This window comes from Sturnira hondurensis, unplaced genomic scaffold (assembly GCF_014824575.4).
Source record: "Sturnira hondurensis isolate 20B ecotype Veracruz unplaced genomic scaffold, ASM1482457v3 Scaffold0015262, whole genome shotgun sequence".
In the NCBI taxonomy this organism is placed as follows: domain Eukaryota; kingdom Metazoa; phylum Chordata; class Mammalia; order Chiroptera; family Phyllostomidae; genus Sturnira; species Sturnira hondurensis.
Window position 1 is genome coordinate 1,255,527 of NW_028087893.1, and position 23,821 is coordinate 1,279,347.

The 23,821-nt window shown below is 39.6% G+C and overlaps 1 protein-coding gene and 1 pseudogene across 4 annotated transcripts in view; one reads left to right on the forward strand and one right to left on the reverse strand.

The window, feature by feature from the left end:
- The window catches only part of UIMC1 (ubiquitin interaction motif containing 1), a 140,889-nt gene that overhangs the window by 80,755 nt on the left and 36,313 nt on the right, over positions 1 to 23,821 (reverse strand). For all 4 annotated transcript variants that reach the window (XM_037064440.1, XM_037064442.1, XM_037064441.1 and 1 more), the window contains one exon: positions 13,859 to 13,946. In XM_037064440.1, coding sequence (XP_036920335.1) covers positions 13,859 to 13,946 — 88 coding nt within the window. The remainder of the gene's footprint in view (positions 1 to 13,858; positions 13,947 to 23,821) is intronic.
- On the forward strand, positions 470 to 11,485 carry LOC118999718 (40S ribosomal protein S25-like; annotated as a pseudogene).

Below are 23,821 nucleotides of genomic sequence, written 5' to 3' on the forward strand. Positions count from 1 at the left end.
TAAAAAATAGGCAGAGGATTTGAAGACACTTATCCACAGAGGACATATCTATGGCTAAGAGACATATGAAAAGATGTTCAATGTCACAAATCATTAGAGAAATGCAAATTGAAACCACAATGAGACTTCCAGTCAGGATGGAGGCTTAGGTAAATATGCTTTCCCTCCTTGCACAACTACAAAAAAAAATTAAAACTAGACCTCGAAACAAGTAACACCCAGAACCATTAGAAAATTGAGCTGTGTCTGACAACCAAGGATTTAAAGAATGCTCCCACAGTCATGTGTGGTGGGTAAAAATCAGAAGGGATGCTTCAGGAGCCAGAGATTCCAGCCCCAACCAAACCACACAGGCCAGGGTTCCAGTACCAGGAAGATAAATCCCCACAACTTCTGGTTATAAAAACCAGGGGGGGCGGGTTGAGGGAAGAAACTGTCAGATTTTCAGGAGACTGCTTAAAGGTCCCGCATGGACATAGAACTTACGCAGACCCACCACCTCTGGGATTCAGCACCAGAGCAACAGCTGGAAGGGTACCAGTCCCATACAGGGAGTAAGTGAAGTGACTAGAAAAAGGGAGAGTGCCCAGCAAACCTCCAGAAGCCAGGCAGCAGCACTGGGGGCTCTCTCTAAGCCCCCCACAGAGCCACGAAGTGGTGAAGCAGGTTGCCCCACACTGGAGACTACTTAAGGCTCCACCCCATACAACTTACAAGTGTATTTTTCCACAGTAGGCCACACTACTAGAACAAGGAGTCAAAGCAGCTATACCATAATACACAGAAATAAACACAGGGAGGCTGCCAAAATGAGGAGACAAAGAAATGGGGCCCAAATGAAAGAACAGAACAAAACTCCAGGAAAATAATTACATGAAATAAAGATACCCAATCTATCAGATGCAGAGTTCAAAACACTGGTGATAAGGATGCTCAAAGAACTCCTTGAGTATGGCAACAGCATAAAAAACACCCAGAAAGAAATGAAGGTTACACTAAGTGAGATAAAGAAAAATCTACAGCAAACCAACAATGAAGGGAATGAAACCAAAATTCAAATCAATGATTTGGATCATAAGAAAGTTATTCAACCAGACCAGCAAGAAGAAAAAATAATTTTTAAAAAAACCCCTAAGACAGTCTAAGAAGCCTCTGGGACATCTCCAAACACACCAACATCCGAATCATAGAGATGTTAGAAGTAGAAGAGCAAGAAATTGAAAACTTAACTGAAAAAATAACAAAAGAAAACTTCCCTAATTTGGCAAAGGAATACAAGTCCAGGAAGCACAGAGAGTCCTAAACAAGTTGGACTCAAAGACGACCACACCAAGATACATCATTATTAAAATGGCAAAGGTTAACAATAAAGATTCTTAAAAGCAGCAAGAGAGAAACAGAGAGTTACCTACAAAGGCGTTCCCATTAGACTATCAGCTGATTTCTCAAAAGAAACTTTGCAGGCAAGGAATGACTGGCAAGAAGTATTCAAAGTGATGAAAAGCAAGAACCTACAACCTAGATTACTCTATCCAGCAAAGGTATCATTGAGAATCAGAGAGCAGATAAAGAGCTTCTCAGACAAGGTAAAGCTAAAGGAGTTCATCATCACCAAGGCATTATTACATGAAATGTTAAGGGACTTCTTTAAGAAAAAAGATCAAACTATGAACATTAAAATGGCAACAAATTCACAACTATCAAAAACTGAACATAAAATAACAAACTAAGCAAACAAAAGAGAAAGAGTCATAAATGTGGAGATCATTTGGAGGGTTATCAGCTGGAAGGGGGAAGGGGGAGAATAGGGGGGAAAGTACAGGAATTAAGAAATACAAATCAGTAGGTACAAAAAAGGCAGGGGGATGTTAAGAACAGTATAGGAAATGGAGATCCAAAGAACTTACATGCATGACCTAGGGACATGAACTAAGGTAGGGGGTTGCTGGAGGGAAAGGGGGCCACCAGGGGAAGGGGACAAAGGGGGAAAATTGGGACAACTATAACAGCATAATCAATAAAATATATACATTTTAAAAGCCACAATGAGATATAACCTCATACCTGTCAGAATGGCTATCATCAATAAATCAACAAGTAACAAGTGTTGGCAAAGATGTGGAGAAACAAGAACCCTCATGCACTATTGGTTAGATTGTAAATTGATGCAGCCACCATGGCAAACAGTACAGAAGTTCCTCTAAAGATCAAAAATAGAACTACCTTATGATCCAGCAATTCCACTTTTGGGTATATATCCAAAGAAATCCAAAACACTAATTCAAAAAGATATGTGCACTTCTATGTTCATTACAGAGTAATTTACAATAGCCAAGATATGGAAGCATGCCAAGTACACATTCCATAGATGAGTGGATAAAGAAGATGTGGTAATAAGTACACAACAGAACATTACTCAGCCATAAAAAAAATGAAATCTTACCATATGTGACAACACAGATGGACCCAGAGGGTAGTATGCTGAGTTAAATAAGTGAGACAGACAAAGACAAATACCATATGATTTCCCTTATACGTGGAATCTAAAAAACAAAATAAACTGACAAAACAGAAGCAAACTCATAGATACACAGAATAAACTGAGGGTTGCCAGACTGGGGGCGGGGGAGCATAATTTGGATGAAAAAGGTAAAGGTTAATGATTAAGAAGGACACTCTGGTAGCTACAAAATAGTCATGGAGATAATAAAGAACAGCTTAGGGAATAGAGTCAATAGTATTGTAATAACTGTGTATGGTGCCAGGTGGGTATTAGAATTATCAGGGATGTCACTTTGTAAATGATATAATTGTCCAACTACTATTTTGTACACCTGAAATGAATAAAAAATAGTATTAAATGTTAACTGCAATTGAAGAATAAAATGGGGGATGGGTATAGGTGGAAGACGGCCTGAGGGAAAAATGATAATATAAGAAGAAAAAAGAAAAAGAAATTAAATTGGTATCATAAAAAATTTGGTTCTATGAAAAGGTCAATAAAATATATAAAACTCTAACTAGGCTGATCAAAAAAAGAAAGAAAACACAAATTAACAATATCAGGGATAAAAGGAGAGATGTATCACTATAGATTCTAGAATCATGAAAAGAGTAAGTAATAATGGAAAACATGGACAGATTTATGCCAATAAATCTGACAACTTGGATCATAGATTCTCAACAGGGATGACATCATCCCTGAAGATGACAAGAATTGGTTCTTGGAGGTCCAAAAATCTTACTCTCTTATACAGAAAACTCAGATATACAATCAGTACATAAACAGGATATAGAGCCTTAGCTGTAGTACTAAAAATTCATGGGGTGGTTAGGAAAAAATGTCTAAAAAGGATCCTGTGCAGAACAACAATGAAAAAAGGACTGAGAAATAATGATTTGTGGAAACAAACTAAAACAAAAATTAAAAACACAGTATTAAAACTGACACAAAAGAAACAGAAAATATGAATAGCCATATACCTATTAAAGAAATTGAATTTGTAATTAAAAACTTTCCCATAAAGAAAATCCCAGAGACATCTGACATTTGTCACTGGTAAATTCTACCAAAGAATAAAGAAAAAAATACCAAGTAATTTAGAAAATAAAAAACCAATTCTCCCCAAATTGATTTATAGATACAGCAAATACCACCAAAAATCCCAACAGGTTCATTTAATGAAACATAATACAAAATTCAGAAAGAGATTCAGATTGATTTTCAACAAGAACAGGCTTTTCAACAAATTGTACTAAAACAACTGGATGTTCTATAAAGAAAAAATAAACTTTAAAACCTTTATCTCATACAATATTAAAAAATTAACTCAGAATGGATATGTCTAAATGTAAAAGCTAAAACTGTAAAAACTCTAGGAAAAAACCATACATGAAAACCTTTATAAACTTGAAGTAGTTAAAGGTTGCTTAGACAAGATCTAGAAAAAGAAAAAAAAAGACCTAATCAGGATTTAAAACCTCTCTTTGTTGAGAAAATAAAAAGGTAAGCCACAAAATGGGAGAACATATTCACAAGACATATAATCAGACAAAGGACTTATATCCAGAATATATACAGAAATCCTACAATTTGATAAGAAAACAAGCAATCTAATTTTTTAAATAATGAGCAAGGGATCTGAACATATATTTCACAAAAGGAAATATAAAAATGACCAATAAGCACATGAAAAGGTCATTAGTCATCAGGAAAATGAAATGAGACGCCACTACAAACCACTAGACTAGCTGAAGACTGACATTCCTACCAAAGTCACTGAGTCGCACAGAAAAAGCTGATTACATCCTTTTTGTTCAATTTAAGAGAACCCAAAACAGCATAATACAAAGGAAGTTCGAGTTCTTTGTAATACTCTGCTTTTCAAAACATCCTATTCTCTAAAGGTTCTGGAGAGATGAGCCTTTGCTATATTAACTGAAGTATTTTCCAGACTCTTCTCTCCTTGCCCCACTATTAAAACAAGAACTTAGGACTTCCAGCCAAGATGGAGGCATAGGTGGAAACATTATACCTCGGTGTTTCCATCTCGCAGGAAAAAGCGACCGACCCAAGCGTGCAGGAGACTGTTGGCAGATCCCAGGCATGGGGTGGCAACGGGCAGAGCCAGTGAGAGTGCACGGCGGCAGGCAGACCACGGTCACATATTCGAGTGCAGGTAAACCAGGCAAAGGAGCAAGCAGCAAGATAGACTGTGCAAACCAGGGCCTCAGCTCCGGGAAATAAAGCCTAAAAGCACCAATTGGAAAAACTTTCAGGGGTCGAAGTGCTAGGAGAGGCTCCTAGGATGACAGAGAGTTCACTGAAGAGACCCACAGGGTTCTGGAGGGTGCACAAGCCCACACATCTGGGAACTAGCACCAGAAGGGCCCAATTTGCTTATGGAAAGCAGCAGAGGGGACCAAAATCCAAGAGAGAGCAGAAAAAAACAACATTGCCCCTCTCTGATCCCACCCCCACATACAGCATCACAACCCAGAGACCTAGGTTGCCCTGTCCTGGTGAATACCTAAGGCTCCACCCCTCATACATAACAAGTGCAAACAGACCAAAACATTATGGCTCAGGAAGAAGAACAGCTTAAAGCCCCAGAGCCAATACTTCTAAGGGACCAAGAAATAGCCAGCCTATCAGATGCACAGTTCAAAATACTGGTGATCAGGATACTCACAGAATTGGCTGATTTTAGTCACAAATTAGAGGAACAAATGAAGGCTTCACTAAGTGAAATGAAGCAAAATGCACAGGGAAACAATAGTGATGGGAAAGAAACTGGGACTGAAATCAATGGAGTGGACCAGAAGGAAGAAAAAAATGACCAAACAGAAAACAATGAAGAAACAAGAATTCAAAAAAATGAGGAGAGGCTTAGGAACCTTCAGGTCATCTTTAAACATTCCAACATCCAAATTATAGGGGTATCAGACGGGGAAGAGAAAGAGCAACAAGTGGAAAACTTATTTGAACAAATAGTAAAGAAGAACTTCTCCAATCTGGCAAAAAAAAAAATAGACTTCCAAGAAGTCCAAGAAGCTCAGAGAGTCCCAAAGAAGTTGGACCCAAGATGGAACACACCAAGGCTTTTCATAATTACATTAGCCAAGATTAAAATGAAGAGAGAATCCTAGAAGCACCAAGAGATAAGGGGACAGTCAGCTACAAAGGAGTTCCCATCAGACTGTCAGCTGATTTCTCAAAAGAGACCTTGCCTTCTTACAAGCAAGAAGGGGCTGGAAAGAAGGATTCCAAGTCATGAAAAGGCAAGGACCTACATCCAAGATTGCTCTATCCAGCAAAGCTTTCATTTAGAAGCAGATAAAGTGCTTCAGATAAGGTCAAGTTAAAAGAGTTCATCATCACCAAGCCCCTTATTATATGAAATATTAAAGGGACTTAGCTAAGAAAAAGAAGATAAAAATATGAAAAGTGAAAGGACAGCAACCTTAGTTATTAACAACCACACCTAAAACAAAAGCAAACTAAGCAGACAGCTAGATCAGGAGTGGAACCATAGAAATGGAGATCACATGGAGGGTTAGCAACAGGGGAGTGGGAGGAGGAGAAGGGGGGAGAAGGTACAGAGACTAAGTAGCATAGACGGTAGGTAGAAAATAGACAGGGGGGAGGGCAAGAATAGTACGGGAAATATGGAACCTAAAGAACTTGTGACAAATGGACATGAACTAAAGGGGGGGAATGGGGGGAGTGGGCATGCAGGGTGAAGGGGAATGAAGGGGGGGGAAATGGGACAACTCTAATGGCACAATCAATAAAACATATTAAAAAAAGAATACTTAAAAAATAAATAAACTAGCCCTGGCTGGCGTAGCTCAGTGGATTGAGTACGGGCCTGCGAACCAGAGGATCGAGGTTCAATTCCCAGTCAGGGCACATACATGGGTTGCAGGCTGGTTCCTTGCAGGCTAACTACCAGCAGGGGGCGCACAAAAGGCAACCATACATTGATGTTTCTCTCCCTCTCTCCTTCCCCTCTAAAGATAAATAAATAAATAAATAAAAATAAAATTAATTAAATAAATAAATAAATAAACTAAGANGGGAAATGGGACAACTCTAATGGCACAATCAATAAAACATATTAAAAAAAGAATACTTAAAAAATAAATAAACTAAGATTTGAATGACAAAAAAAAAACCAAGAACTTAAATTAGTCACACGGTGTGATTCTGTTTTCTAGGTCATATGAAGGAAGTTTCAGAGCCAGAAAACTTGGGTTTAAATCTTGATTTTGCCACCTCAGTTGTGTAATCTTGAGCAGGCAATTTATACTGTGTACCTGGACACTGGTGCTGGTCTCCGATCTCCTTAAGGAAAATGCCAGCAAGTATGAACCTTAGAATCTCCAAATGAAGTGGCCACCTCAGCTTAAATGAGTCTGCTAAACTAAACACAGAGCAGTACACAACTTGTGTGATTATGCTGGCCAATAATTTATAATGACTAATGTCTCCCAACATTCGAGTTAGCCTCCCAATGAGATGTGCAAACAGACTGTTAATAATCCAGAACACAAAACTGGATAGTACGTATCAAGAAAACCTGTATGATTTGTGAGTACTTAGAATGGCTGAAAGAGAACATTTCATATAATAAAAATATAAACCTGACAAATTATTTTCCCACCCAAATCTTTTCCTAAGAACCTTCTTTTCTAAAACAATATGGCTCTGCAACTGTGATAAAGCTGATATGCCTATATATTGCCAGTTAGAGTATAAATTTATAAAACTTTTTTTAATCAATAAGGCATTGTGTCAAAACCCTTACAGATGCACATTCTCAAAGGGATACCAGGGAATTTAACCTAAACAATCGCTGAAAAGTGCTACACACAAAAAGATGTTCGGCACAATTTTAGCTATTAAGAACACTGACTTACATGCCTAAAACAAGAAAATAGTTAAGTAACTTATGGTATGTTAACTCAAGAGACTCAGAAGTTATCCAAGCACTAATCATAAAGATACAAAAATGATAAAGTATGTAGAAACCGAATGAAAATATAATGTGAGGCCCACACACCAATTTCTGGTTCATAAGGAGTTTGTAAATTGCCACTCTGTCCTAATGGCAAGTACAAAGCTGAACAGACTGAAGTCAGTAACTCTTCTTGGATCCCTGAAAGAAATGGACACAGGACAAACAGATGCCCCCAAGACAGAGAAACAGACAGGGAATACAGAGTCATGGCTTGTCAGAGCAAGGGTTCAAGAGTGGAAATTCGACGTAAACCAGTGCCAGGATATGAAAATCTAAACTGCAAGTGCAATATTGCTGGAGGCTCACTGTGGACAAGTTTAAGAGTTAAAACCTCCAGCCCTGGCTGGTGTACCTCAGTGGATTGAGCTCGGGCCTGTGAACCACACGATCGTGGTTCGATTCCCAGTCAGGGCACATGCCTGGGTTGCAGGCCAGTTCCCAGGAGGGGACTCACGAGAGGCAACCATACGCTGATGTTTCTCTCCTTCTCACCTTCCCTCCCTCTCTAAAGATATACAAATAAAATCTTTAAAGAAAAAACCTCCAGAGGGATTCAGTCACAGGGGGTCCCCACATTTTTGTGAGTTTTACCTCTAAGAGCTCAATCAGGCTCTTACAATAAATGTGGGGGAAACATCCTCTTAAACATTCCACAGAGAGAGGAGAAAAGGAACCATATTGAAATATGCCCAAGTACTGTTCTTTTCCACAAGGCCTGCCGTTAGAGAAAATAATTAACCAGAGTTTGAAGTGTCTCAGACTAACTGACCTGAGAAAAGGGAAATGCCAAACTCCCATCTACTCTAGCCATCCTGTCCCATCTAAGGGGGAGGGGAGGAACTGAGAAACACTTGATGTTGAAAGACCAGAGGCACAGGCTCACTGAAAGATAGACCTAATCATAGGCCCATCAGAAGTTTTACCTGTCACCCTAGCTGGTGTAGCTCAGTGGGTTGAGTGTGAGCTGTGAACCAAAGGGTCAGCAGTTTGATTCCCAGTCAGGGCACATGCCTGGGTTGTGGGCCAGGTCCCCAGTGGGGGCCACATGAGAGGCAACCACACATTGATGTTTCTGTCTCTTCTCCCTCCCTTCCCCCAGTCTAAAAATAAAACTAAGTAAAATCTTTTTTAAAAAAGTTTTACCTGCCCCCACACTTTATACTACATTACTGAAGACCTATTTACTAGTAGTTTCTTTTACCTGGTACATCATAACCAACTATCAATTAAAAAAAAAAAACAAGAAAAAATTACAAGACATACTAAAATGCAAAAAAAACACAATTTGAAAAGACAGAGTCCTGCCCTGGCTGGTGTAGCTCAGTGGATTGAGCTCGGGCCTGTGAACCACACGATCACAGTTCGATTCCCAGTCAGGGCACATGCCTGGGTTGCAGGCCAGTCCCCAGCAAGGAACTCATGAGAGGCAACCATACATTGATATTTCTCTCCTTCCCTTCCCCTCTAAAAGATAAATACATAAAATATTAAAAAGAAAAAAGAAAAGACAGAGTAAACACCAGAAACAGATATAGCTGAGATGCTGGAATCATCAAACTGAGAATTTAAAATGATTATGATGAATATGCTAAGGGCTCTAACAGGTAAAACAGGTAAAGCAGAAAGCATATAAGGGCAGATGGGGACTGTGATAGAGACGGAAATCCTAACAAAGAACCAAAAAGAAATATTACAGATCAAAAACGTGGAAAAGAAATGAAGACTGCCTTGATTAGTAGACTGAACACAGCTGAGAAAAAATATGAGCTTTAAGGTCATAGTAATAGAAACTTCCAAAATTAAAAAGCGAAGAGAACAAAGAGTGAAAAGAATAAAATAGACCACCCAATGCCTTGGGGACAATTACAAAAGGAGTAATAAACACATAATAGAATTACCAGAATGAAAAGAGCAAAAGAAATATGTGAAACAATGACTCAGAATTTCCCCCAAGTTGTTGTCAAATACTAAACCAAAGATCCAAGAAGCTCAGACAACACAAAACAGGAAAAATACAAAAACAAACAAACAAAATGTCCTAGCTTGTGTGGCTCAGTGGAATGAGTGCCGGACTACAAAGCAAAGGGTCACCAGTTTGATTCCATCAGGGCACATGCCTGGGTTGCAAGCCAGGTCCCCAGGAGGGGGCGCATGAGAGGCAAACACACACATTTCTCTCCTTTTCTCCCTTCCCCTCTCTCTAAAAATAAAATAAAATATTTAAAACAAACAAACAAACAAAAACATATACCTAGGCATATCATTTTCAAACTATATAACGAAAAAATTCTGAAAGAAACCAACCACAGGGAAAAAACCTCACCTATAGAAAAATAAAGATAAGAATTACATCTGACTTCTCTGAAACCATGCCAGCAAGAAGAGAGTAAAAAGAAATATTTATTTATCAAGTCTTCATTTAGTTAGATCTTTTTTGATTGTGTTCGTCAAAGTAGAATCTGTTCCAGGAATGCATGGCTGATTTAACATATGAAAATCAATTAATACATCAAATCAAGAAAAAGCCTACATGATTATCTCAACAGTCAAAGCATTTAACAAAATTCAACACTTCATAATAAACACATTTTAAATGGTTAAAATAGTATGTTTTGTGTTTTGTGTATTTTACCATAATAATAATGCCTTTTAATGAGCAACAGATCTGAATAGACATTTCTCTGAAGAAGACACACAAAGGACCAACAGGCATATGAAAAAATGCTCAACTCCATTAGTCATAGGAGCACATCACATGCACAGTGAGACAGCACTGCACGCCCACTGACATGGCCATTAAGAAAGAAGTGTTGCCGAGATGAGGAGGAATCAGAATCCTCACGCAGTACTAGTGGAATGTTAAAAGTGTGGCCACTTTAGAAAACAGTCTGGCAGTCTCTGAAGTAATTAAATATTGAGTTACCATATGAACCAGGAATTCTACCCCTAAGTACATGCCCAAGAGAATAAAAACCTATGTCCACACTAACACTTGTACTTGAATATTCAGAGCAACTTTAGTCATAATAGCCGAATAGTACAAACAATCCAAATGTACACCAAATGATAAATGGACAAATTATGGTATAGCAATATAATAGGATATTACTTAGCAATAACAAGATGAAGTAATGATACATGCCAAAACATGAATACAGCTGAAATTAAGCTAAACGAAGGAAGTCAGTCAAAAAAAACCACACATTATGATGAGATTCCAGATACACAGAATGTCCATAACAGGAAAATATATGTAGACAGACCAAAGAGATTTAGCAGCTGCTTAGGGCTGGGTGGAATGAGGAGCGAAAACGCTCTAGAATTAGACTGTGGAGATGACTACACACTTGTCAATGTACTAAAAACCACTGTACACTTCAGATGATGAATGTACTGTATGATGAATGAATTATATGGTATGTACGTTATATCTCAATAAAGCAATCACCATAAAAACAGAGAAGTAAAGACTTTCTCCTTTTTTTTAGAGGGGTTCAGCATCTTACCGAGGTAGCTCTGGAAGCAGCTGCTCTTGGAGTTTCACTGTGCCGCCCAAGGCCAACAGAAGGAATATAAATGCTGAGGAGTCAGCTGCGAAAGACAAAGACCCAGTGGACAAGTCTGGGGGTGAGGCCAGAAAGAAGTGGTAGTCCAGGGGCAAGGTTCAGGACACGCTCAGTAACCTAGTCTTGCCTGACAAAGCAACACATGGCAAACTCTGTAAGGAAGTTCCCGACTATAAGCTTACACCCGCAGCTGGTGTCTCTGAGAGACTAAAGATCCATGGCTCCTGGGCCAGGGAGCCCCTCAGGAGCTCCTCAGTAAAGGACTTAGATTCAAAGCACAGAGCTCAAAAAATTTACACTGGAAACATCAAAGGTGGGGATGCCCCAGCTGCTGATAAAGATGCATGAACAACAGGTCCCACCAGCTGTACATTTTGACAAATAAAACATTATTAATTTTTTAAAAAGAGGCTTTCTGAGACAAACAAAAATAGAAAATTGGCAACATATTTACATTACAAGAAGTGATAAAAGAAATTCTTCCAACAGAAAAATGTACAGTACTGGACAGGAACTGAGATTTATACAAAGAAATAGCCTTTGAGATGGTACAAAGTATGCAATTCTTTATTTCTTATCTCCATTGCTCTAAAAGACAACTATCTAAAGCAAAAAAGTATCAAGCATTGTGCATTTATAACACATACAGCAAAAATAATACAAAGGAGGGTATCAAGTAATTAGGAGTAAACTGTTACACAAGTCTACACCACACCTGAAGCAATTAACAGTATTTGAAAGTGTGATTAAATGTGTATTGTAAACTCTAGGGCAACCACTAAACATTTCTTTTTTAATCCTGAGAGTACATTTATTAAAGCAGGGACAATGAAACAAAGAAAAGGCTTAGGACAGAAGCACCAGGAAAGAGTTTAAGCGGGCTGCTTTGGCTCTCTAGAAACATTCCCGGAAAGAAGTGAGCCAAGGCAGGTCTCAGTCAGAGAGGAGCTGCTACCGCCCACTGCCTCCCCACCCTCCACCCCCCACACACTTCTCGTGGGATCCTTCCTTCAGACTTTAGGAGACTCGCATCTGAGGAGCAGTGGAAGGGAAAGGCACAGGTGTGTTCCCAGGATGGGGAGGGCCTCAACATTTTTAAAGGACATATGAATAATAAGTCAACAGAAGTTGAATGGAATCATAAAATAATACTTAACAAGTACAAGGATGGAAAAAAACAATTGGAACCAACAGCTTTCAAAATGGTAGATTTCAACACAATCACATCAATGTAAATGTGAAAGACTGAAGTTGTCAGACTGGATAAAAATGCACAACACAACTAAAAAAACAAGTAAAACCCAATTTGACCACAAAGATCCAGAATTACTAACCAAACAACTGTCAACAGGCCAGCAGTAGTGGCAAACACTTAACCATCAATTGATAAATATTATCACATCTCAGAAAATAACTCTTATTGATAATCTCAAATCTGAAAGTAACAAGTACATCAACAAATTAACCATATTAATAACCACCTTTAGATGTAATTCAGTGATTTAACAACAAAGCTGTTTATGGTAAATTTTACAAGGCTGAGAATTATACATTAAATCACTGAAATGCAAATTAACAGTGAAAAAAATCTTGTTTATTTTCAGTCAACTATTTTAATAATTTCAACCAGTTATCTCTTTGAAAAGTTCACTGAAATATGTGCACATTTCACATCACATAAAAATGTAATTACTAGCCCCTGCACTCAGTCCAGCCAGGTCGCTTCAGTCTGAGGAGCTGCACAGTGCCCGCCCCCTCCACTCCTCACCCCCCTCCCAACATGGTGCTACGCTGAAAGAATGGGCCACCTCAGCACTCTGACTGCTCAGCCCTGGGGAGGGGCTGCTATTCAGGCACCACACACAGGCCCACTCTGCTGTCAGTGTGTCAATTCACAAAGATTAATGGGTAACAACAGAAAATGTTACTGAAACAGTGGGAAACAGCAATTTTGCAAAGGGAGCAAGGGAACTGTTGCTTACTGTAGTTTCCCTGAAGTTGGGACAAAAATGAATAAAAAAGATTAGTCTGGTGCTTTAGAAAGTGTGAAACCTGCTAGTGAATTCTGTTCTCCTTTATCAGGAGAAGTAACTGAAATTAATGAAGCTCTAGCAGAAAATCCAAGACCTGTCAACAAATCTTGTCAAGAAAATGACTAGCTAACAAAGATGACACTGAACTAGATGTACTAACAAGCCCTAGATGTACTAACAAGCCCTTAGCCTGGGGACAGTCCTGTGGGACTAAGCCCTGATCGAGGAGATGGCACTGGGACCCAATTAACAGGAGGACACCCAGTCTGTGTCTGCCTGAGCTGGAGAGCTGCTGGGTGTAAGGAAAAGACCCTGCATATCTGATGACCAGAGCACGGAGCTGAGAGCAGAGGAGATGCACAGAAGAGCTCTTCCCTTACCATTCTACTAAGTAACTTCCTAAGTGGGTGTTGAGTGTATTATCTGTATTTTATTGACAAGCAAACATAGGTAGGCTGAAAGCAGTGACTTGCCTGAAGTCCACACACTCAGCGTTGAAGAAAGGACTCAAATCCAAGAGTGCCTAAGTCTAAAGGCCACATTTTTAACACTCTGTCTCTAGTAAGTCAATTGTATAAGATCCAGGTAATTGTGACTCCTTAAAATTTTAGTGGAATCCAGAACAAACAAAGCACATACATCCTTACTCAGAGAAATCTTTTCCTAAGGAAGAAACTAGTACCAATTCTATGACTTACAATTTCTAAACCATTCTCAACACAAAAATGAAACATACGTGCAATTTTTTTTCTTTTAGCCAAACATCTTCCTCTATTCGACTGTTTAGTCTTCATTTTCTGCGCTCCAATCTCCTCCTTTGGTTCCTGTTGCAAAACAAGTAATACGATCAGGATGGCTACCATTGAAAGTATATTCTCTCAATCTCCTCAACAGCTAAGAGGCCACTGAGTGTCTGACGAATCAGTGGTTGTAAACATTCACAGAAAACATCAGTAAAAGATCTTTTACAACACAAAAGTAGACCTGGAGCCAATAAATATACAAATATAAATGTATAGTACATTGACATTATGTCATACACATGCTCATGTAAAAACTGGCCCATCTACAAACAGCAGTAAGCATGCACCCAACCAAGTTCAGAAAAGGCTTGATTGAAGGTCTAAAAATCAATAATAATGTTTTAACTCGGTGAATACACATTTTTTTAAATCAGTACTTTAAAAAACAACAGAACAACTTCGGAAAGTGCAACACATTTGTCAGATAAAGGGTTAATTTTCCTTATACAGGCACACACAGCATAAAGACATTTCAATCGACAATGGACTACATATACTACAGTGCTCTCCTAAGACTATATTTGAACAGCCCTGGTTGGTGTGGCTCAGTGGATTGAGTGCCACCCTGTGAACCAAAGGGTTGTTGGTTTGACTCCCACTCAGGGCACGTGCCTGAGTTGCAGGCTGGTCTCCAGTGGGGGCGCACAAGAGGCAACCACAATGATGTTTCTCTCCTTCTCTTTCTCCCTCCATTCCCCTCTGCCTAAAAATAAATAAGTAAAATCTTTTTAAAAAAAGATTATAATAGGCCCTGGCTGGTGTAGCTCAGTGGATTGAGCACAGGCCTGCGAACCACACAATCACGGTTCGATTCCCAGTCCGGGCAAATGCCTGGGTTGCAGGCCAGTTCCCAGCAGGGGCCTCATGAGAGGCAACCATACATTGATGTTTCTATCCCTCTCTCCTTCCCTTCCTCTCTAAAGATAAATAAATAAAATCTTTTAAAAAAAGATTATAATAGAACTGAAAAATTTCTATCCCTGAATGACACCACAGCCATTGTAACATCGTACACATTATGTTTGTGGTGACGCTGGTATAAACAAATCTACTGTGCTGCCAATCATATAAAAGCATAACAAATACAACTGTATAGTGTAGTACATAATACATAAAAATGATAATAAATGACTATGTTACTGGTTTATATACTTATTATACTATACTTTTAATTATTACTTTAGAATGTTCTCTTATTTCTAAAAAAGTTTACTGTAAAACAGTATGCCATGTTATACAAACAGTAGCTTCATACATTTTGTGCTTACTGTATCTCTTGATTGAAACGTTTTCTCTTATATTCGATTAATCTTGTGTTGTTTTGTACAGTAACACACTGCACAAGCTTGTGGCCTAGGAGCAACAGGCTATACCATACAGCCTAGAGGTGTACTGAACTAAACCTTCTAGGGTTGTATAAGTACACTCCATGATGCTCACAGAGTGACATCTCTTAACAATGCATCTCTCAGAATGTATCATTAAGCAGTGCATGACTATATACAAAGAGCCCTTACAAATCAATAAAAAGACCAATATTTAGCCTCTTCCCATAGGAAAGGACATAATAAGACACTTCATAGGAAAACATACACAACAATTCATAAGAATATGGAAAGATGCTCAACTTCACTTTATTTTTTTTTTAAGATTTTATTTATTTATCTTTAGAGGGGAAGGAGAGAGGGAGAGAAACTGATATATGGTTGCCTCTCATGTGTCCCCTGCTGGGATCTGGCCTGCAGGGAACTGGCCTGCAACCCAGGCATGTGCCCTGACTGGGAATCGAACCGTGATCCTCTGGTTCACAGGCCTGTGCTCAATCCACTGAGCCACACAGCCAGGGCTCAACTTCACTTTAGATATGCCGATCAAAACAATTACATAGACTTTTTTTTTTTACCTACACTAGGTAAAAATAACATATTTTACAAAACACTATGGGGAAACAGATACATACCACTGATGGGATAAAGTGGATGCAATATGTTCAGAGTGCTAACTGGCAATAACCACTAAAACCATAAATACACACGCTCTCTGTCCAGCAATACTGCCAGGAATTTATTCTAAAGATATGCTTTAGAATAAACATGTTAACATAAAGATGTGTGTACAGTAATTTTCAGAGTAGAATATTTTGTCATTGTAAAAGACTGTAAACAATCTCAATCAATGCTACTCAAAGTATGATATACAGGTGACAATCATCACACTGCTTGCTGTTAGTCTGCAGCAAAATAAGCATGGAAACTTTTACAGCAATTTGACATTGCTAGAACATCCATGCAGGATAACAGGCCTTCCATGGTAAAAGCTGCAGACTACTCATTTGCAAAAGAACCAAATTATAATATATGATAGTTTAAGATTAGTTATTTATTAAAAGTATATAAATATCTGAAAGAATACATTTATTTATAACATTAACTATAATTTTTGTAGTTAATTTTTAATAAGGCCTATTTTTGAATACTTTATACTGTTAGTTAAATAAGAAAAGTTCATTATGACCCAGTGATTCCACTTCTGGGAATTCATCCAAAGAAACCCGGAACACTAATTCAAAAGAATATATGGGCCCTGGCTGGTGTAGCTCAGTGGATTGAGCACAGGCTTGCAAACCACACAATCGCAGTTCGACTCCCAGTCAGCGCACATGCCTGGGTTACAAGCCAGTTCCCAGCAGGGGACGCATGAGAGGTAACCATACATTGATGTTTCTATCCCTCTCTCCTTCCCTTCCCCTCTAAAGATAAATAAATAAATAAATCTTAAATAAAAGAAATATATTTAAAAAAAGAAAAAAAAAGAACATATGGACCCCTATGTTCTTTGCAATGTTCTTTACAATAGCCAGGATTTGGGAGCACCCCGAGTGTCCATCAATAGATGAGTAGATAAAACAACTATGGAACATTAACACAATGGAATTCTACTCGGCTGTAAAAAAAGAAGAAAATTTTACCTTTTGCAACAGCATGGATGGTCTTTGTGAACGTTATGCAAAGTGAATTAAGCCAATCAGAGAAAGACAAGTACCATATGATTTTACTCATGTGTGGAATCTAACGAACAAACTGAACTAACAAGCAAAATAGAGACAGGCTCATAGACAGCAAGCTGACAGCTCATGGTGGGGTACAGGGTGGAGGGACTGAGCAAAAAAGAAAAAGAACTCATGGACATGAACAACAGTGTGGTGATTGTGGGAGGGAGGCCATGGGTGGTGGTGGAAGAGGACATAAGAGGAATAAACAGTAATAAAACTATTCTAAAAAGAAGAAGGACTTCGGTAAACATGGCAATGTAGGCAGACACAGCTTGCCTCTTCACACAATCACATCGTAATTACAACTAATATATAGAACAAACATCACTCAGAACCATCAGAAATCAAGTTGAATGAAAGTCTGACAACTACAGAATTAAAGAAACCATATCCATCCAGACTACTAGGAGGGGAACAGACCAAAAATGGCTCATCCCACACCCATGTGTGGTGAATAAAAATTCAGGAGGGATATGGGGGAGGGGGCAAAGTCCCACACCAGGCCCCCTAGCCCAGGATTCCAGTGCCAGGAAGAGAAGTCCTCACAACTTCTGGCTGCAAAAACCAGTGAGGATTTAGTCAGTGAAAGAAACTGCTGGAGCCCAAAGCAGTTCCTCCTAAATAACCCACGCACAGTCTCCCCTACTCAAGACTCACTCCCTCTGAGCTCCAGCACAGGGGTAACAGCTTGAAAGGTACCAGTGGGTATAGAGGGAGAAACTGAAGTATCTGGCATCGGGGCAAGCAGAAGCCACTGACCCTTTTCTAAACCCTCCCCACACAGAGCCAGTAGACTGGTGCCATATCTGAGACTCCATTAACCTGGCTAACACTGTTTGACTCACCTTGGAGAGCCCCAGAGACCCTGCCCCACCCAATTTATGGCCCAATCCATGCTGCTTTCCCATTTGAATGGCTGGTCTCCATGTAAAGTTGCTTCACAACTTCCTAAATCCTCTCAAGCAAGAAACAGCTAACTTCAGTGAGCCCCAGGCCTGGCAGTAGCAGTAACCAGATTAGAACCACAGCTTGGCTTGGCCTAGGAATCTCTAAACTCAGCACAAGTAGCAGCCATCTCGAACAGCTTTATAGCTCAGACAGGGTGGCCCTGGGCAAAACATGGCGGGGGACTGACCTTGGCCTGCATCATCTGGGAAACCCCAGAGTATGCACAACCAGTGGACAGCTACAGACCACGTAGGAGCACCACCACCCTGCCCTTGCACAGCTTATCCTCCATGGACGATAGTGTTTGGTGGTCAGTGGTCACAGCCAATTCTTGCAATGAACTGGCCTAAGTAAATCCCTCCCACTGACCTGCCAACAGCAATCAAGGCTCGACTACAAGAGGAGGGAGTACTCAGCCCACACAAAGGGTGCATCTCGAGTACCCAGCTTGGGTGATAAAGGAGGCTGTGCCACTGGACTCTACAAGACACCTACTACATTAGGGCACACTACCAAGGTATGGAGTCAAAGAAGCTCTACCTAATACACAGAAACAAACACAGGGTGGCTGCCAAAATGAGGAAACAAAGAAAAATGGCCCAAATGAAAGGACAGGTCAAAACTCCAGAAAAAGAGATAATCAAAATGGAGATAAGCAATCTATCACATGCAGAGTTCAAAACTGGTCATAAGGATGCTCAAGGAACTTAGTGAGGACCTCAGCAGCATAAACAAGACTTAGTAAAAAATGAAGGATTCATTAATTACAATGTACAATTTACAAGGAAACAACAGTAGAGTGGATCAAGCTGAGAATCAGATCAACGATTTGGAACATTAGGAAGCAAAAAAACAACCACAAAGAACAACAAGAAGGAAAAAGAACCTCCCCCAAATGAAGTCAGTATAAGCAGCCTCTGGGACAATTTCAAGTGTTCCGACATTGGCATCATAGGGGTACCAGAAGAAGAGAAAGAGCAAAAAACTGGAACTCTATCTGAAAAAGATAGTGAAAGGAAAGTTCTCTAACTTGGTAAAGGGAATAGACATGCAAGTCTAAGAAGCAGAGTCCCAATCAAAATGGATGCAAAGAGGCCCACCCTAAGACATCATAATTAATATGCCAAAGGTTAATGATAAAGAGAGAATCTTAAAAGCAGCCAGAGAAAAGTAGTTAATTACATAAAGGCAAGTTCCCATAAGACTGTCAGCTCATTTCTCTAAAACTTTGCAGGCTAGAAGGGATTGGCAAGAAATATTCAAAGTCATGGAAAAGCAGAGACCTAAGCCAAGATTACTCTGCCCAGCAAAGCTATCATTTAGAATTGCAAAGCAGGTAAAGAGCTGCAGTCAAGAAAAAAACTAAAGGAGTTCATCATCACCAAACCATTACTATATGAAATGTTAAAGAGACTTTTTAAGAAAAAGATCAAAACTATGAACAATAAAATGGCAATAAATACATCAAGCAATAGCTAAATCTAAAAAACAAACTAATGAAAGAGCCTTGGAGAGAGCACAAGAATAAGCCGACCATGGAAACATTAGGCTGTACTGATGGGCCACTTGAGGTTTGCGGTCTTCAATATGATGTGAGCCCAGTCGGCATGGTTGGGCTGTGGAAGTAGGAACACAGAACAGGTGAAGGGCTAGATTCCACCAAGACTGGGTTTTGCTGGGGAGCACGAGACAGATTAGAAATAAGTTGAGGGACTCTTCAAGGCAATTGTTAATGTGGTAACCGTGAGATCTAAACTAGGCAAGAAGGAAATTGATGAACTGACAGAGTAATGGACGTGAAAAAGGTGACAGTCTGGAATTAGATGTCCTGGAGGGGCTGAAAAATTATTGGAGTTAGGGTGCTAGAGGGCGTGAGTTGGAAAAGGCAGGTGGTGATGATCAGAGATTGGGACTTGTGAACTTGAGATCTTGCAAGTGGCACAATTATTACTGACAGGCTCAACCAGGGCTTCTCAGCAGAACCATGAAACATAGAAAACGAACAGATTGTTCTACTTCTCCAAAGGAGGGTACAGAACTGGTACCAACCATTCTAAATGCAGCAGAGAGAGGTTAACTCATCACACACAGTAGATGCCTTAGGGCATTAGGCTTGCTTCTCTCTCAGATCCCCCCTGAGAAAGGCCGGGATGGTATGATCTATAGGACTAGCCAAGCAACTGAGAGGCAAGCATAGGGGATGGAGCATACCTTAGGTTGAAACCTATAAAAACTGCTACTTCATACACTTCAGTCTAATACAGTTTGTAGATACTGAAATCACCAAGAATGATGGCTGCAGTGGTGAAGAGAGAGACGGTCAGTGACATGTCCAAGTTTTCAGTGAATGGCGGGAAGTGTGGGGGACCGGCAACCAGGAGGGGAGGAGATGACTAACTACTTTGAGGTGGGTAGCAAGGGTAACACGTGGTTTGTGCTTCAAACTAGGTCTTCCCAGTGGACTGGAAGCAACAGCAAGGAGGAAGAGGATATCCACCCCAACTCCAGGTCAGTAGTGCTGTGGTGTAAAGAAGAAACAAGCCAGTGCTTGAGAAGGTACGAGGAGAAGCGGTGCCCTCCTCAGAGGACAGCCTTCTCTCAGCGAGAGCAAGAGGATGAGAACTTTCAGAGGAGGCTGAGCAAGCACGTCAGGGGTTTTGTCCATCAGTGACATGAATTCCAGAAGGCGTTTGTTTCCAGAGTAGGCATGGATGACTGAGTCAGGTTAGAAAAGTGCCCCCGGAGGACAGATCAGAGTCATGTAGGGATGAGAAGGTAGGTGGTGAGAGAGGCCAGGGGGGCTTGGATTTCTCGTGGTGCCCAAGGTGAACAGACTGAAGGCCTGATACTACTGCGTTAGTCCTGGTTATCTCTTAAAGGAGCAGAGCTAGCCAGTGGAACTGTCTGCGGGGACAGAGATGTTCCAAATCTCTGGGGTCACATATGGAAGCCACCAGCCACCTGGCTATTCATTACTTGAAATGAGGCTGAAGCAATACCCACAAAGATAAAGAGAACATCAGTGAACTGTGGGACTATTTCAAGCAGCCAATACACAGGTAACTATAGTCCCTGAAGGGGGCCAATGGCAGAAATTATATTTGACAAAATAATGGCTTAGAATATTTAAATTTAATGAAAACTACAAATCTACATACCCAATAACTTCTGTGAACCACAGGCACAAAAAAAATCATAAATAAAAAACACATCATAATCAAACTGTTTAAAACCAAAGATAAAAATAAAACATTAAAATCATCCAGAGAAAAAATAAGTATTATATCAGATTTCTTGTTCACAGCAATACAAGCAAGAAAGCAATAGAGCAAAGTCTTTCAAAATAATGAAAGAAAAAAGTTATCAACCTAAAATTCTACAGCCAGCAAAAATCTTCCCAAAAAAAGCTACTAAAAGTAATGTTGTATCCTAGATTGGATCCTAGAACAGAAAAAAGGGAGTAATGGAAAAACTGAAAAAAAAAAAACTGAAGAAATCCAAACAAACTCTAGAGCTTAATTAATAATAATATACATATTACAATATCTTAGTTCTATTTTATTTTTATTTTATTTGCTCTAAAAGGAAATTTAATCTTTTTTCTGATTTTTTTACATTTTTTCACATTTTTTACTGTTGTTCAAGCACAGTTGTCTCCATTTTCCCCCCATCACTTAATGTCTTAGTTCTGACAAATGTACTGTAGTTATATAGAGGGGAACTTAGGAGATAGTTAGTGAATAGTATCATTCCAGTATTTTTACAAAGCTAAATTATTCCAAACTAAAAATTTTACTGAAACATAAAGATGAAATGAAGACTTTTCAGATGCATTAATGCTGAAAGAACCCATCACCAGCAGACCCACTCACAAGAAGTGTTAGACCTTCAGGCAGCAGGAAAGACTGTCATGAACTAGACTGTTTCCTCTGCAGAAAGCATGAGGAGTGCTAACCCCCAATATGACAGGATTTAGAGCCCCCCTTTAGGGGTAATAATCATTAGATGAGATCATGACACTGGGCCCTCATGATGGGATCAGTGCCCCTAGAGGAAGAGATACCCAGTGCACACAGGGAGGAAAAGCCATATGGGCCTGCAGTCAGAAAGCCACCACCTGCAACCCTCAGAGGGAATCCTCAGCAAACAATGATCCTGCTGGCACCTTGCTGTTGGACCTCTAATCCACAGGTTGGAGAAAATAAATTTCTGTTAAAGCTATGGTATTTTGTCAGGGCAGCCCCATCAGACTAAAGAAAACATGATACCAGATGTAAATGCAAAGTTACACAAAGGAATGAGGAGCACCAAAAATGGAAACGACATCATAAATGTATTAAGATTGTTTCTCTTCTCTTCAAAAGATAAACTGCCCAGCCCTGGCCAGGTAGCTCAGTTGGTTGGAGCATCACCCCCACATGTAAGACTGCAGGTTCAATCCTTGGTCAGGTGCATGCAACAATCAAGGAATGCATAAGTAAGAGGAACAACAAATTGATGTTTTTCTCTCTATATAAAAATCAATGAATAAAATAATAGAAAAAGATAAACTGCCTGTTTAAACAAAATGATAGCAATGTATTATGGGGTTTAGAATGCAGGTACAAGTAAGATACGTGACAACAGTAACAAAGTTCAGGGGGAAGTAATAAAAGCAAACTATCATAAGATGTATACATTATACATAAAGTAGTATAACATCACTGGAAGGTAAACTGTGATAAGCTAAATATGCATACTGAAAACCCTAAACAAACCACTAAGATGAGCTTTATATCAAGTCAAAAATAGAGATAAAATGAAATGATAAAAAAAATACCTGATTAGGGTGGGAGGGAGGGGAGGGGAGGGGATGCAGACAACTGTACTTGAACAACAATTAAAAAAAACGACAATTTGATTAATCCACCCTGGCCAGGTGGCTCCATCATCGGAGCATCATCCCATACACCAAAAGATTGCTGGTTCAATCCCCAGTCAAGACACATACCTAGGTTGTGCGTTTGATCCCTGGTCGGAGTGCATAAGGAGGAAACCAATCAATGTTTCTCTCTTATATAGATGTCTGTCTGTCTCCTTCTCTCTCCCCGATAATCCCCAGCAATGGAGGAAAAAAAAAAAAACCCACAGGTAAAGACGAAAAAATAAGAGTACATATTGAGCCCTGGCTGGTGTAGCTCAGTGGAGTGAGCAGGGCTGCGAACTAAAGGGTCAAGGTTCAATTCCCAGTTAGGGCATATGCCTGGATTGCGGGCCAGGTCCCCTGTGGGAGGCATGTGAGAGGCAACCACACAATGATACTTCTCTCCCTATCTTGCTCATCCCCTCCCTCCTCTCTAAAAACAAACAAAAAAAAGGAATAAAATGTTTGTAAAAAATAAGAGTAGATATTGATATCTAAGCTATCTTTCTTAATGGGGTAAGTAGATACTAAGAGCAAAACAAATGCTGTGAGATTCAAGAACCTATCCTCTAAATGATGGGGTCGGGGGCAGTATAGCAGACAAGAATGTATTTTCCTATTTGCAGGAAAGCAGACTTGTATCCAAATGAAATATTTCAAAGTGACAACTGTGAATCTTAAAAATGTGGAACTGAAAATTGAAAAAGGTAAGAATAAATAAATCAAATTCACTGACTGGTCCCATGGACTGTTTTGGTACTAAAAATATCCACTGGCTACTGACCCTTGTGGACATCTTCTTTCAGGCAGTGAGCAAACGCTCCAACTAGTATCAAAGAAGTGATTTTGTGACACAGCACATATTTTGTGTTCTGTCATATAAATATGTCTCTTACAAGTCTACCAGCTTTAGAGAGGAATGGTTTGAGGTGAATTTCTTATTTTTACTAACATACTATATTAAGTAGCACTTTGAATCTAGAAATGATGTAT